This window comes from Oenanthe melanoleuca, chromosome 14 (genome assembly GCF_029582105.1).
Source record: "Oenanthe melanoleuca isolate GR-GAL-2019-014 chromosome 14, OMel1.0, whole genome shotgun sequence".
NCBI lineage: Eukaryota > Metazoa > Chordata > Aves > Passeriformes > Muscicapidae > Oenanthe > Oenanthe melanoleuca.
In genome coordinates this window covers 4,599,714-4,616,674 of record NC_079348.1, presented here as the reverse complement: position 1 = coordinate 4,616,674, position 16,961 = coordinate 4,599,714, and the positions used below count along the sequence as shown (strand labels likewise).

Genomic DNA, 16,961 nt, shown 5'->3' with positions numbered 1-16,961 from the left:
AAAGAGCTCTAGATGAATGATTTTACACTCTCAAAACAATAATGTCCCAGGCTAATTCTAATACAGGCTTTTTATTGCTTTGCTGTTTAGGTCCATTTTTGAAGACAGTAGGTGAGACCTACTATCACAGCTGTATAGAGAAATGACATTTATCTTGCCAGTGCAGTGTGACCTTATCATTCATAAGTGGCATTTCCTTTCAGGATAATCAGCACCTTTTTATTTAGGCCAGTGATATCCACAGTCCTTGTATCCAATTCCTACAGCCCATCCACACTGTACACATTACTGCAATTATTGTGGAGATTATTTTCTGTTACATTCCACTTGCTCTTTGGATTATGCTTTTTTTTCTGACCAGCAAAGGGGACTGAGGGAAGGAAAGGTCACACTCAAGTCTTCATGAATATCTGGAGGCTGCTGCATGACACAAATATCACTTCTACAGCAAATGTACATTTATATACCCTTCCTCTGTGGTGTCTTGCACCAAAATTGAGTCACTATTTTGGCATGTCTCAGTCTGGGACAAACAAGCTGGCATTGCCCTGGGGTCAGGCACCTTTAAGCACAAATAAATCTGTGTAGCTGTTTATCTGCTAGGCTAAGAAGAAAGAAAATTGAAACATGAAAAGAAGCTAAAAAAAAAGCAAATGTTGACAATTCTTACTCATAAGTATTCATGTGAGGGAGCTCTCTGGCATTCTCCATGGTGCTTTGCCACCAGGAGCCTCTGGAGCAGAGCATCCCACTGTGCCCTGGGGAACAGCCTGTACCTGTGTGGCAGCAGCCAGTAACTGAGATTATCTTGGCTAATGCCTGACTTCTTCCCTTTCCCTGCCAAATGGAGATCTCTCATGGTTCTGTAGCACAGTTCTGCTCAACAGGCATCCAGGAGCAAGGAAACCCAAAGGTTTCTGATGGGACCACCAGGCACTTTCACCTTTTGTCTTGTCAGGCTGCATTTGCTGGAGCAAGAAGCAGCTGTGAGTTGCTGGATTGCTTTCCTGAAATGAGTTGCTGTTTGGTTCACTCAGAGAAGATAAACACCCATATCTCAGAAATATCATCTTGTCTGGCATCTCTGGCAGTCTCTGCAGAAGGGCCAAGGGAAACAAATGGATCATGTGTAATATAAAATTGCAGTGCTCCCTCTGGAGTTAATTCTTTCAGCCCCAAACTGAGCAGCATTTATGGGGCAACACATGGAAACATTCCCCTCTGTCCCTGCTGCTCAGTTCTGTGGATAAACAAAGGTCTCCAGCCCTGGCTTGATTAACCCTGCACCTTGCCCTCTGCTGCAGGATCTTACAGTGAGAATTAAACTGATGATTGGCAAACACAGATGATGTACCAGGCTGGTGCAGTGCAAGGATGTTCTTTACTTGCTCTGATCCTCTCTCTGCAGGGGTTTTTCTTTACCCCTTGCATACCCTTTCCAAGGTTTTCCTTTTATTTTAAGTAGGGGAAGATATTAACTGATGTTTAAAAATACAGATTTCTGGCCATTTTGATAGCTTTCTCCTCCTTCCTACAGGAGGAAACAATTAATTTTGAGAAAGCTATAAATCTGTGCAGAGCTGATGTGGGACCAGCCTCCATCCAAAGCTCTGAGGGGGTCCTGGCTGCTCACTGCCACGATATTGCAAGGAAATACTTTACAGGAGTAGAGAAGGTCTTTAAAGCTAGTCAGACTCCTTGGGAAGGGAAACCAGAAGGTTTTCTGCCCCCTGGATTCTGTGAGAGCCTCCTTCAGGCTTGAAAGAAGGAGCATAAGATTAAGAGGAGTAATTGAAGGTGCCAGGAAGCTGGAGACTGGGGATGGATGCTGTGGGCAGTCAGACTGGCTGTGGGGGAGAGGAGGAGAGTGAGCAGACAGTTGGAACTAGAGCTGTGAAATAGGCTCCAGCTATTTTGAGAAGTGATTATTCAATATTTAAAAAGTAGTTTATTAGAAATTTCCCTGCTTTTCAGAAACTGGATCCTCTCTGGGTGTGACTCAGATTCCTCCAGCTCTGGTGTTCATTGACATGAGTATTTTCACTTTTACTTTATGATGTGGATGGCTGCTTAACTTTAATGGTTTTGAGGCCACTCCTGTTTTGGATGGCTCTTGGCACAAGAGAGCTGCAGAAACACTTCCAATGCTTTTCTTTAACAGGCTGCACTTCATATGTTCAGTCTGATATGTAGGAAAAACTAGAAATTAGTCCAAGGTGGCCCACAGAAGCCTGACTTTGCAGTTACTGATAACATAAAAGCCTCCTTCAAGTTGTGGGTGTGAGGGGACTTTGGGGCATCCCTAGCTCCAGGTCTGGGTGCCTGTTCCCATCTCTGATCCTTCACTGCTCTGGAGAACCAGAGGCACAAAGGTATTTGCACATCTCATACATTTGAATGTCTTCATATCTCCTTATCCCTCGTTCCCACACCCCATCTTCTTCTGTTTCTTTTTATTTTTGCCACATTTCTTCTACCTCAACAGCCACCTCCTTCCCAACAGACCATTAAGCAATAACAAGAGAAAACAAAAAAAACAAACCCTTGCTGTTCCCTTCAAGTGCTTGCCTTGCATTTGCTGCCTATTTATAGCTGATTCATTTAAACCACAGTGGCAGTCAATCAGAAATGTGGTGAATCCTTCTTTCAACAGCATGCCAAGAAAGGATCTTTTTTAGTTTGCTTGCTTTATTTATGATTTTTGCTGGAGCCTCTACAGTGTGCCTAAATTCCATTGGGATTTATTTATTTTGAATAAATTCTCAGATAAAAGTAGAAGAGTTTTGTTCCTCTTCTTAGAAGTTACAGGAGCATGACCATGGTGTGCAGGGATGTATGATTTTATTTGAGGGTATTTTACACCTTTTTTTTTTTCTTCCAGTTGGAATCTTGGAGGAATTTTTTACTTTCTCAGTGTAAGGAATATCTTTGGATGGAGAGGCTGTTCCCTTCTGGGTTTTTTTCCTTCCAGCTTTTTTCCCTTAAACTTCAGGCAAATTCTGCCTCTTATTTGTTTGTAGTGTAAACCTGATGGGGTAAAATATTGTAACTGGAAATTATGACTGTCCATGTGGCCTTGCAAAGTTCATGTGATCTTTGACCTTTGATTTCTCCTTTTATTGAACAGCTTGGTGCTGCTTCAGCCCTTTGTGGGGTTTTTCTGGTGTATCCCAAACAACAAGGCAGGAGCTGGGGGTGAGACACTTGTAGACCACAGTGAGAGGCTGCACAAGACCCACATTAATAAACTCAGCTGGACTTCTGCTGGCTCTGTGGGACATCCTGAGGTGTGAGCACTTCCAGGGCTCCTCAGGTGTCTGCAGGAAGGCTGGGAGGCACTGATTGATGCAATACCTGCAAATGGAAGTGCTACACTTCTTCCAGGGGAGGAGATCTTAAGGTCTCTTCTGTGGGGATGTCTGAGCTGGGAAAAGATACTTAGCAGTTTCCTTTTAATATTGCAAATCACTCATAAAGATGAAGTTGTTTTTGTAAATTTTGAAAGTACTGTTTGAAATGGGGCTCTGCAAAAAGGTTTTAGCAGCAGTAGCTGTTCTAGTTTGGGGTTTTCCCCCTTTTTTGTTTTCCCCTTACTGCCCTTTGATTTTATGCCTTGATACCCTGGCAGGACAAGCAGGATGAGGCAGAGTCATCTGGAGGGCTGACTCAGAAAACAGATACAAAATTCCAGAAGAAATTCCTGCTTTGTGTCAAAGAGTCTCTGCTAACCTTGCCTTGGTGCAAATGGTACAGAAAAATGAAGGTGCAGGCTGAAGAAGGACAATTATCCTGTTTGTTTTTCCATCTCACTGCCCATGATAGGATGTGGTTCTGTGCTCTGGACCCTCCTAGGTCAGTTGTGTTTAGAGCAGCCAGCACAGATCAGCTGTGCTAAGCACACTGACATTTGGAAATCCCTGTCTGGAAGGGGAATTGAGCAATGAGCTTCTGCTAATTATAATAGCTATGTTTAAAATGGGATGTTTGCTTTATTCAGCAAAAGCCAACTCTGCACCCAGACTAGAGGCTGGAAATGCTCTGGCAGCAGAGGAGACAGGTCCTCAACACTCACACTCCCAGGGTGGGAGCAAGGGCAAGGCAAGCTCTGCTTTGTCAGAGCAAACATTGCACAATCTTGTCCTGGGGGTGGATGTTGTTACCTAGCAACTTCCAGCAGCGTTTGAAATTTGCTGGAGACCCTCAGAGGCTTAGGCACTCTCCCCACTGTTCTGCTGGATGCCAAAACCATGCTGGCTGGAGTTTCCCAGGCCAAGGATAGTGCTGGCTGAGACTCCTCCCTGACCTTTATTTGAGCTGGAACAACCTATGCACTAGTGCTGAGAGCTAGAACAGAAACCAAACTTGACTTAACAAAAAGAGTTTGATTTAAACACAGATCTTTACTTCCCAATGGTGTTTTCTGGCTGGCTCCCTACAGTTCACAAGGAGGTGTGTGCCCACGTGCCTGAGGGCTCCTGTTGGGAGTGTTTGTGGGGATAACAGAGATCCTTAGGGACAGAGCTCCCAGCACCATCTTTCCTGCACTATCACCAACAGCCTTGGGCAGCTTGAGGGGAGGCACTGGCCCACTCAGGGGTGTAAGGTCAGTGTGAGTTGTTCAATAGCTTGTTTTAGCAGTTAAAAGGTTATCAAAAGTGACTGTGATATTGGGGGTCTTGAATAAGAAAAATATAGCTGTGCCACTGATTAACTTATGATAGTCTTTGTTTCATCCAGCTGTGACCCCAGATGATCTCTTTGGGCTCTCATGCATACCTCACACCCTCTTCCTCACTTTCATCTGGGGCAGAGGCTTTCCATGCATACTGCTTTTGTCTGAATTTTTATTCAGGTTCTAACTCTAAGCTTTTTTAAACTCTCCCAAGTACTAGAGTTCCTCTCCAAAGACACTGGCCATCCACTCCTCTCTTCAGAAGCACTGACACCCTAAGGCTATGGGCTGTAGAGCCCTCTCCTTTCTTGGCAAACAGGAATATTTTCCAGGTATTCAGCTGTCAGCTCAGTGGAAAGAAAATGTTGCTTTATGGTTGGTAGACTGACAATAACTTTTTATCCCTTTAAATTAAAAGTGACACCCTCACATAAATCATTATAACAGTGCTGTGTGCAAACACAGTGCCTGGGTCCAGAGGAGTTATGAGATGACAGTGAATTGGGGTGAATACCCTTATTCTTGACTTTGAGAAGTGCAGTGACAATGAATCACTCCTAGTGATGAGATGCAGCAGTGCTGACTCACTGGGCTGAAATTAGAAGGGCTTTTTTAGGTAGAGATGTAATTCCACCATTTTTTTCTGATGAATGGATAAGAGTGAACATTTTTGATGGCTAATTTACAGATTTCATGAATTAAATGTTGTTTCTTTCCCTCCAGCTATCAAACCTAGTTGGAGGTAACTTGATGGGGAGAACTTAGATCCAGAGAAGTTGTTCAGGCAAAAATGCACAGAAAGGAGTTGACAGTTTGGTAGATGCTGAGTGTCACATTGCCACCACTTCTAGTTTTTGAGATTTCCTTTTTCTGGATCTGGTGAGTACTGATGTTTGCTTTCATCAAGAGAAGGCTTTGGAGCCTGAATTCATTCTGCTGAGAACCTAAAGGATGGGGAAAAAAGTAAATAAATGAGCAGGGCTTAAAATTTTGCCAGAAAATTAAACAAATGCATAAGCATTTGTTCCTCCCTCCTTCAACCAGCTTCTTTATTACATCTAATGGCAAGGGATTCTGTTCCCATTAGCTGCTCTGTCTTCTGTTTGTCTCTAGCTCTGCTTCCCAGTTCCAGGAGTGTTAATACAACACTGAGTAAAACATTGTGCTCACCAGATCCTAAAACTGCTTACAGTACCTGTTTTCAGATCACCTAAACAGTGATGAATTTCCAGATTCCCAGATGTGCCTCATCTGTTTTAGGATCAGGTACTGGTATCCCTTCATTTCACTTTTAGAGGTTTGACCAGCAGCACAGTGAAATTAATTCTCCTGAGTGTTCTCCTCCAAATACTTTGTATTTCTCTACCTATTTGCAATTGCCCTGTGCAGTGGGCTGGTACTCTCCTAATGGTTTTGAGTTGCACTAATATATTTTACTCCTGGCAAGAGATTTGCAGCTGACCCTCAATACATAGATTTTATCTTTCTGCTGTTGGGTTAAAACTTTTGCTGGGGAGCAACAAAAGAGAAGGAGCTTCCTGCTACATCTTCACACTCAGCTGCCTCTCTGAGGCAGGACTATTTCTGAGGCCACAAAGAGAATTTCAGTGGCAGAGGCTTCTCTGATGGGTGTTCCAGTGATGGGGAATGACTCCTTTGGAGAGTCCATCAGCATCCCACAGTCACTTGTGTGTCCTGGAGATGCTGTGCTGGCTGACTGCATCATGCTGGAAGCAATTGGCTTGGCAGAGTTTCATCAGTCAGGCTGCCCTTTGCTGTTGAGGAAGCAGCTGCAAACTCACAATTTTTGTTTGGCACTGTGTTCTCTCCCCAGGGGACTGCAGCACCATTTGATTAGGATGGGGGGAAGGAGACCTATTACAAAAGTAGATTGCTCCCAGCAGAGCTGTGCTAATCTTTTGGTCTCTCTGCTCCTTCTTAACAAGGTGCTGAATAAAAACATCAAGGGAAAACTGGGGGAGAGAGGAATCTCTGGGGTGTTGACCCTCAGCCTCACCTCACCCTCAGCTGCAGCTCAGGGACTAAAACAACAAATGAATATTCTTGTTTTGAGATGTTTTTGCAAAACTAAGGTGGTTTTGTTACCTGAGCCCACTATTTTCCTGCCTACCTGCCTCATTTTAACTTTTCAGCCTGGCACAAGGCTGTCCAATCTCTAGGGACTCATCCTATCCTGGATAGAAAGTTCTGCATTTTTCCATCTCCCATTTGCTTCTCCTCCTTCCCTGGCAGTATCTGCCTGAGAGATTGTGTTGATGGAGTAGATTTAAAGAAGTTCATGGTCTGTCTTCAAGTTTTACATTTTATTGCAGCTGTGAAGGTCACCTTTGCTTTGAGGATCAGGGAGATGAGGTTGCTGCCCCCTCTGAACGTGTTGGTGCTGGACTTCTGCACTTATTATGGTGCTTAATCCTTTTAGTGCTGTGGCCCATCAGGTTTGGTTTGTGTCAACAGTGGCACCTTGTCCTCAGAGATTATCCTTTTTCAAAGGTTTTGGAAGGGTTTTACAGAGTCAGTATTATCTTTAGGTTAGAGAAGGAGAGAAAAGGAGGAGTTTCAGAGTTTAGAGCTTCACCCCATGCCTCAGTTAGGCAGAGTGGGAACAAAAGCCAGATTTCTGCTGCAGGGCTGTGCTGCTTACTTTAAGCTAGGTCAAGTAGTTTGCCACTAATAAATATGTGGACAAATTCCTGCTTGGAATCCTGTCTTCATCTCATATCAGTTGTTCCACAGTCACTTTGTTAACATCCTTTTCTCACAGTCTAACCAGGCAGAGTTTGGGGTTATTTCATTATAATAAGCTTACTGTCAAGAATTCTTGACATTACAAGTGACTGTGTCTCTTAAACAGAAGGAGAGAGATTGGTCTGTCCTTGAGACTCAAGAGCTAGAGAAAGGTGTGGTTATCATCCCCTTGCCCAGTAAATCTTGATAGAGTGTTGAGAGGAGCCCATATCTCTACTAGGGGAGATGTTTCTCCCTGTCTTCACTAATTATAGCCATGGTGATTTTTCAATGTGCAGATTCATTTTTTTTGTTCAGTGCCCAAGAGCTCTGCTTTATTCCTCCCTGATTTTGGTAACCAGCTGCTTTTTGTCTCTCACTGGGGGGCGGCATTTCCCTGCACAAATCCAGTACAAAACTGGTTTTCAGAAAAGGAGCAGCTCTTGTGTTTTTGGTGGAAAACACTCTCACTGCTCTGGACAAAGCAGTGGCCTTCAGTCTCTGGGTGCTGTGGTTTGCTGTGATGCCCAGGAACACAAGTCCCTGGAGGTGTGGGACATCTGGCTTGCAGGCATTCTGGTTTCCTCTGCTTCCTGTCCTTGCTTGGGGTAAAATTAAGATCGAAATTACATGGAAAACTAATTAGCTGTGGCCTGAGACACATGCTTTTCATTGAGCTGCAAGCCTAGCCTCATAAATTATGTCAGTAAGAAATGGTCTCTGCTTTGCCTATTGCAGCTTTTCTGCGAGTCAGAGCGAGTTTCACTGAATTTAAATTTCTGCAACATATTCAAAAGTTGTTGGGGAATTTTCCTCTTCACTTTTGCATCAGTCTGAGCCCCCTGTCACGTCCAATCCAGCTCCTGTGAGATAACATGGTGCTCAGGATGCTTTTGAGTTTATTTGTAGCTGTTCTTTCCTGCTTTATAAAGGATGTGCATTTGATTTTATAACCAGGAGAACTTTCTTGACAACAGCAAAAAGGAGCCTGTAAAGCAGCAAGGAAGTTATTTAGCAATGGTTGGTACTAAACTGTCTTCCTGATTGTGATCTCAACTGGTGCAATTTTGTGAAAGATTGGCAATTTCAACTATAAAGCATCAAAACATGTTAAATTAGAAATGACCAGTTAGTTAAGAGTAATTCTGTAGTGCAGTTCAGAGGTTGCAGAAACAATCCTGCCCTTGGGCAATAATGGTGTGCAGTGGGTTGAAGGCCATGAGTGTTGGCTGGCATGGGATAAATGGATATCTGACTTTAAAGTAAACAGGGAAGTGCCTGCAATGAACTGTTGAAAGCTGAATCCCACGGGTGAGATTCCAGATTGAACACTAATGAAAATTTAATTTCAGTTCTCACAGTATTTTAATATGCAGGATCACAATATGCAAATAAAGTGTAGTCTGCCTGCAAGTGGCTGATGAGTTAGTTCTGCTCAGTCTCTGCCACCCCCAGAAGTAATCTGTCTGTGGCTTTTGTGAAATCAAAGTTTTCCTTCTGCTTTCCCCAAAAGCCAGAGCCTCATTCTTTGCTGAGAGGTAATTAGTGACTGCAAAGTTCCCTTCGAATTGTTCTCATCCTATTCCTGTGTTGTTCCATGTAACTCATCAGTGTGGTGCTTCTGTTTCTACATTGGATTGAATTCTAATTGTTGCAGTCAGTGCTTTCCTTATCAGAACTGTCCTGGGAGTGCTGCCATGTTTTCAAGTTTCCTTCTGTATTTCAGCTGCAGCTTCAATGCACTTTTTGTTTTGTATCTCCTGAATCTGACAAAAAAAGGTGATGATGTCCTTTTTTTTTTTCTTTTCTTGCTTCTTCCCCAGCCTATGGCACCAGATAAGATGTTCTGGCTTGGACACTGTAGAGGTCACATCACACTTTAGCCACACACTCAACCCATCCAGCTTGAGCAAAGAGGCTTCGGCTCTGTCTTCTTTTGTGAGTGATCAGAGAAATAAGCAACTGTGAAATTACCCAGGGAATGGGGAGCAGGCAGCACAAGGAAACTGAAGTGATTTGGCATGTTAGAACATACGAGATTCCCTATTTCTGTGATCGGCAGCTGATATATCCTTGTAAATTTAAATTGTGTGTTAACTTTCTCAAAGAGGAGAAGCAAGAATTTATCTTAGAAGTTAATTAATTTGAAATAGCTATTAATTAACATTATACCTAAATTTGCCAATTATCACACTTGACTTGGATTTGCATACAACTGTTGCATATAAAATACTTCTAAGGGTATCTTGGGCTTCAGTGAGCTGTAAAAATGCCATTTTTGCAGCTGTGTTCCAGCTCTGCCAGGCAAAACCTCTTCCTCCTCTCCTTCCCTGCAGAGGTGCTGCCCTTCCATTGAGTGGCCTTCCTTCTGAGAACTCACACTTGGGATTTCTAGCTGTGAAAGCACAACCCTGGAATAGGCAGCTGTGTATGTTCTCAAGTGATGAGAAAGAATAAAAATTGCTCTCTCTAATTTGAGGTAGTGAACGTGCTGCTGGTTTCTCTCCTTTGTAGAGTACCGACGTTGCATTAACGTGACTGTTACGATAATCATGTTTTTTTGATGAAAGCATAAGACTAAAATGATGTTTCCAAATGAAGCTTGTTTTGATTTATTCCCTGTATGCAGCACACCTAATTTTGCTTCCTGAAATCTTTGAAGCAAGCTTTTATTTTATGGTGCTGGCTGTTGCCACTGCTGTGCTGTACCTGTGAGCTATTTAATGTGCCACATCGAGGAGTAAATTAATGCAGGTCCACAAAGTGAACACTTCGATTTGCTAATTGCTTGTAGAGCAGAGGGTATTGTTGTGTAGAGAAAGACTGTTCATTAGAGACTGGCTAGTTAATTTTTCCCTACAAATGGGGCTCACATTTGAGCTGCTTGCCCATCATTCAGGGCAGCCATCAGCCCCTGGAGGGGAGTGGGGGGCTCTGGATGCAATCGGTTTAACAGCTGCATTGTCACCACCAGATTGCTTCAGTTTCCTTCATTAAACCCTCCCTGACCAGCCTCCTCCAGTGCTGTCAGAGAAGGCTGACTTTTGGAAGGTACAGAAGACAAATTATTGATGCAGGGAAGCAAGTTAAACAATTCAGAAATGTCTCCTTGGAGCTGAGTTGGTTCCTCTCCTTGGAAACTGTTCCTGCTCCTCTTTCAGCCCAAGCTGCAGATTCCCAGTGAGGCTAGAGCTCAGGTTCTTCTCTTCCTGCCATCCTCTTTTGAAGATGAGAATCCACTGACAGTAGATTAGACTATGTTGTCATGTAAGATGAACATTTTAAATTGACAAACCCTTTTTTGAAAGCTTAAAGTAATTGGCTGAGTACTCGAGAGTATTTTTTTTTTCCCCTGCTTTGCTACTTGATTTTCCCTTACCTGGTTGTGCTGCCTTCAGTGGGTGAATTGCACTGTATTTGTATATCTGTTTGCATACCAGGTTTCTTAATGCTTGAGCTTGGTGATCTGTGGGAATTTAACACCTGTCTTAAGCAAAGAGAATTTCCCTGGAGCTTTAAATTAACTTCTGTGCGTAGCCTGAAAATCCAACAGAGAAGTCTGTCCTGCTGAGAGATTCCTGAGGTACAAGGTGGATATTGAAAGGACCCCAACACAGAGCTGAACTACCCGGAGAATCATGGAATGGTTGGGTTGGAATGGACCTTCACAATCATCTTTGTGTGGGCAGGGACACCCTCTGGGATGAGATCCATCCAGCCTGGCCTGGACACTCCAGGGATGGAGCACCACAGCTTCCCTGGGCACCCTGTACCCTCACAGGGAAGGCTGTTTTCCTATAATCTGATCAAAGCCTGCTCTTTTCCAGCTTGAAGCCATTCCCCCTTGTCCTGTCATGCCCACATGGCTTTCCCAGAGCAGAACTCTGGGATGGGACTGGGCAAACTGCTGCAGCATCTCTGGCCCCTGTGGCTTCCCAGCACCCTGACAGCCCCATGGCCAGCCCTCACTCTCCCCCTGGCTGGCTGTGGCCAGAGATGTGCCCTGAGAAACCCAGTGCAAAAAAAACCAGAAATCCTCACAAGATCCATTCCAAGAAACAACATAACACTGCTTTTTTCAGGTCTTTAGTGGCAAATGCCTGGGGAATGGGAGCAGGGGCTGAGCAGCCAGCCTGGCACCAGCCCAGGGCCCTCTGCAGCTCCTCCCCAGAACTCTGATTAAGTGACATCGGGGATAAGTTCAGAGCCTAATTTCTCCTTCCCAATTAAAAATGTGTGCATCTGTCATGCTGCTGGTGATTAGTTTGTATTTTCTTGTGGCCTAGAAGGAATATGGCAGTGAATCACTTCGCCAGCAGCTGTCCTCCAACAGCTGAGGGAGGTTCAATATTTGATTTAGGCTAATAAAAAGTCTGGGATAGGGCTGATGTTTACAAACTGGACGTGGTAAAGCATCCAGATCAGCAGGATCACAGCCTGGCAAGTGCAGACACTGGGGACCCTGCTGAAAATTTGGGTTTTGTCTTGTGCTTCCCCAGCTGTCTGAGTAGGAGGGCAGGGACCCCACTCTGGGTGTGAGTGCATCCAGCAGCATCAGAGAGCTGGGGAAGCCTCCTTGTTCCCAGCTTTGCCATTGTAACAGCCCTCAGTGCATTAAATATGTCCCTGTTCCTCTTCTGTGAGAGCTGCAGTCAAACCATATGTTTAAAAATCTTTTAATCTTCATAAATCATTTCTTCCAGCAGTCTAGTAAGTTTTGTAGCTGCTCTCTGAATTCCCACTAGTTGCTGACTCTTTCCCTTTGAGATGAGCTGCCTAGAAATGAATGCAATGAAGAAAACCTACTTTGTGATTTAGTTCTTATCTGATTGCTTCTCCAAATCTTATTGATCTGCTGTTGTTATGCTGCTGGCTTGGACTTGCTGTCCAGGTTGGCATAGCAGCTTGAAATGGTTATTTTCCCCAAGCCATATCATATCTTAGATAAATTATGGCATATTTCCTGCTTGTATTTTCAATTTCCCACATCCCTTTGTATTCCTTCTCTCTTGCCTAAAACAGTTTTCCAGCCTTTTCCTGAAGTAAAATGTGCTGCTATGTGTTGCTATTCTTTGTATTTCTTCTGGCTTTTATAGAGGCATTATATTGTAAAACACTCTTATACCCATCTGGTTAAACAGGCTCCTAGGGTACTGTTGCCTTGGTGTTATAAATAAATATTTACATATAAATAAATATTTACAGTGTGAGAGTACCCACCAAAACCACAGGGGATTGAGCTTTGAGGGGATTCCCACTCTTCCAGTGTGGGTTATTCTGTGATTCCATAGGAGTCTGTGTGAACAGGAGGCTGAACAGAGACTTGACCCTCAAATTCAGGACTGATAGCTACTGTAAGAAAATACATGATTTTTAATATAATTTTTACTTAATTCTTATATCTGGTTTAGAATAGACTAGTGGTTCCTATCTAAAGGTCATCTTCATATAGAGGAAGCTAATAAATATACAGAACAGTTGGGATAGTCTGTAATCAAAAATATTCAATCAGTCTTGGGGTGTTTTGCAGAGTTTATGCCAGCACCTCTCCTAAATAACCTCTCTAAGGTTATGTTTGCTAATTCTTCCCCAAGCAGCTCCTGGCTCCAGCCTGCTGCTGTCACTGTACCTGCTTCACCAGCAGCAGGGAAAAGTCTTTCCCAAGTCTGCAAATTTGCAGTTCCCTGATGTTTCCACATCAAACTTGGTGATCATTTCATTTTTTCTCTTCCCTTGCTTGTCCAGTTTTGGTTGGGGCTGGTGTCTCCTGCAGTGTTTAATGAGGGTGTTTCATTCTCCTGTGCCAGGCCCCAGGCTTGTATTAAAACCCTCTTCATCTTATTTCAGTGTCTCTTCCTCAAATAATGTCACATCATCCCCAGCCCTGCATAGCAAAAAGCTGAAACTTTTTCAGTTTCCACTGAGCTGGGGCCAGCCAGTTCCCTTGGGCCAGGGAAATTTTGAACTGTTCTCTTGTTTGTTTGCAAAATGGAACTTCTGCTGTGCTGAACACTTGGACTGCATTTTTTAAATTTATTTGTTCACTTGCATTTCAGTGCAGTTAGCCTCCAAAGCTGAATGTTTTGCTTTTCATTGTAATAAACTCTTGTTTGTCTCTGGTTTGGATGTGGCACTCAAAAGACTCATTTCATGTGGTGAGAAGTTGAGAGACTCCAGAGGGTTTTAATGAATATTTGCTTGAAATGACACAAATTAGTTTGTAGGAAAGTTGTTTTTATTTCTTTTGTTTGTTTACATTGTTTAAATTATCTTATCTGTCATCAGTGACTATTTTTTGGGGCTTTCTGCTAAGCAGAGAAAGGCTGATTGCAGCCTAGCAGTGTGTTAGAAAATCAAGGCTGTGGGAAGTAATAGCACTCATGTATTATGTGTGGCTTCTCTTAACCATCTCCTAAATACCCATTTGGTTTAAAACCTTTTTTCATAAACACAAGTCTGTAAAAGATCCTTTTCTGAGTCAGGTTCCTGTTTCCTCTCAGATTATGCCAGGATAACCAAAGGTATTTCTGCTTTGGTTTGAGATTCTTTACATTTCAAATTTCCCTTTAAAAAAGAAAAAAGTGCTGCACTGCAATTTTTTATTACAGAAATTCAGGAGGTTTATGTTACAGAACAGATTTTCTTGATGTTTTACCACAGCATTTTGGAAGACTTCCAAACCCAACCCTGGACTCCAGAAATTCAACAGAACATTTTCTATAAAGTTAGCTTGGAACACACACTCCTTTCATGGAGCTAAACCTGCTCTTCTTCAAAGTTAAGCTGGGCAAAACTGGGAGGGTTTTAGACCACTCTTTGTGCAGCTTCACAGAAATGGAGTGCAGGGACAGTTGTGGCTGGACCATGGGATTGAAATTTGGGCTGGCCCATCTAGTGGCAATAAACCTGGTTTTTCTTGTGCACACAGCCTCCAGGCTCTTTGGGACAGGACTGTCTCATGGCATGGGATGCTGACTGCACAGAACAAGACCAACACTTATAATTCCTTCTCAATGTCATGAAAATCATGGTGCCATGTGTGATTTTTTGCTTTTTGGGGGAGAGGAGTCAGGGAAGGGGACAAGAGTCTTATTAAACTTCCAAAATTGCATCCTAGACTTAATTTCCTTTTTGTTTTTCTGTGTCTTGAAGGCTCAGCTGTCTCAGGTTCTGGAAGAAGTGGGAAGCCACAAGCAAAGAGCAGAGATGGTAAGTGTTCAGTTTCTGCCTTTTTATCTTCCCCCTGGTTGTTTTATAGAGCAGTGATATGCAAAGTTCAGTTCATTTAAACAGTGGATCAGTTCCAAATATTCAGAAATGAACAGCAAATAAACATTGCAGTTGTGTTGCTGCTGCCAGTCCTGGCACTCCCTGTCTCCATACTCACCTGGAAAAAGTGTTGGATGGGATCTAGTGGTCTGCCTTCCTTATTTTTGGCAATTGAATTTCATCCTGAATTAACTCCTTTCTTTAGGGGCCTTTGATTCAGTCTCAGGTGTTCAAAGGACAGGCAGATGAGATACAAGAGAATTACCACAAACTATATTTTTATAATATCTGTTAATTTTCTGCTGGGTTAATTTATTTTATTGGCACTTCCCTCAAGGACCAGAAATAATAAAAGGACACAAAACCAGGTAGCAGGGAGGTTTATGTGCAGTTTCATGACTTGAATATTATGTTTTTATATCTAGAAATAAATGAGGTGTCAGTGTTAAGCCATTTCATGAACTGATGTTTGTGCTAATGGATGAAGTGTGGGATTCTTGCAACTTTTTCTAGTCACAAGGAAAACCTGATCAGTATCCAAGATGCAGGGACTCATTCTGTAGATGTGATTAATTTTATTACTAATATAAAAACAGGCCTGCAGCATTGGCTAGGAAGGAGGTGCTAAACAGACATCTGTTCTAAAATCCAAATAATAAACTAGAGTGCCAGCACAGGTCTTTTTAGACTTGTGCTGAACTCTAGTAGGGCACTGAAGGGCAGGATGAGGTGCCCCTACTGTGCTATTAATGGGTTGCCATACGTCTGTTAGGGTGGGTTTTTTTTTAATTTGTGCCTCTTGCTGTTTCAACATCAGATTTTCCATCAGGAGAGCGTTAATTGATTTTGGTTCTGGGGTGGTCTCACACTGTGGGCAAACATTTTTGTATGCCCAGCTGCTTTCTGTGGTGACACAGGCCACAACTGATGCTTCCAAAGAAAACTGAATTAATCCTATTTACCATCTGATCTCATTATGTGCTGCCTTGTAACAGTTTCAAATTCTATACAATCAATTTTGCCTTGTGCTTACTGGATGCATCAGAGGAAAAATTTGCTGTTATGTTTTAAATATTCTGATATTCTGGGTTGTTTTTTTTTTAGCATTTCAAAGTTTTTCTTTTGGGCTCATTAAGCCTGGTTTTTGAGTTGTTTGCTTTCAAAAATTTGTGGTATTAAGTGGGCTAGCAAAGGGCTGGAGAAGCTGAAACTTCCAGTGTTAAAGCATTAATTGGTGTTGTGCATCATCCATCAGCAGAGGATAAAGCAACAGCCAGTGTTCAGTGCCTGTTCCCAAGGGTTTCTCAGTGGAAAACTGCTGGTCTTGTGATCTTCCAGTAACTCTTACATCAACCTCCCATGAACAGTCAGTTTTCTGTGGTGCTTTAAACCATGGATTGCAGATTGTGAGCTGTGGGCTTTATTCAGCAGCTTGAATTTATTCAGTAAACACAGGAGAATTGATTCATAAAGAGGAAAAGAGATTTTTCTTTTTTTTTTTTCCCTATATTTTCCCCTTTTGAGTAAAGATCTGACAGTATAGCTCCTTCTTTTCACTGGTGGTATGTGGTTCTTCTGCATGTCCCATCAAAAGCTCCCTGGCAGGGAAAGTTGTTGTCACTTTGTCTCTTCTGCAGTGCTGGTGGTGACTGAGGTCTGTCCCCTTTGCATGGGCTGTTCCACAGCTGCCTGCCACAGGCTCCTGTGCATGTGCCACCACTCTCATCCCTGCCATCCAGCAAAAAGCTCTTTAGGTGGTTTTTTTTTTTTCCTCACTCTCCAGATCAGTGTCTCACCTGGATTGCTTGATTTTCAGACTCCTTGAAATATGACACTTCAGCAGAATTATTTGCCTGGTTTGGATTGCTGGCCTCTCTCCTTCCTTTTCATCCCTTTCACCCCTGAGCCTCCAGTCTCATTTGATGTTGAGCTGGGAATGCTGAAGGGCTTGTCCTGCTCTGGGTGCTGACAGGTGTGGATATTGCCTTTCATCAGCTCTTCTGATGAAAAAACACTCCTATGGCTCTGAGTGAAATGGAGCAAACACCTGTCAGGTGCTCTCATGCAGGCTGATGAATCCCTTGGGCTGCTTCTGGGACAAACCTCTGTGCAGGTGACATCTCTGTGCCACCCTGAAGAGCTCTGATGGCTCTGCCACCCTCCCTGGGGCACTGGAAATGCAGAGCTGGGCTCTGGCTGGTGGCACCTCACTGAGGAGAGCCAAGGACTTCTTCCTATCAGTGGGGGCATCTCTGTGCCCTGGTAAATGAGTCAT

General features: G+C 43.2%; 1 protein-coding gene across 2 annotated transcripts in view; it reads left to right on the top strand.

The window, feature by feature from the left end:
- MAD1L1 (mitotic arrest deficient 1 like 1) overlaps positions 1-16,961 on the top strand; it is a 341,085-nt gene that overhangs the window by 147,922 nt on the left and 176,202 nt on the right. For both annotated transcript variants that reach the window (XM_056502893.1, XM_056502894.1), the window contains one exon: positions 14,570-14,626. In XM_056502893.1, coding sequence (XP_056358868.1) covers positions 14,570-14,626 — 57 coding nt within the window. The remainder of the gene's footprint in view (positions 1-14,569; positions 14,627-16,961) is intronic.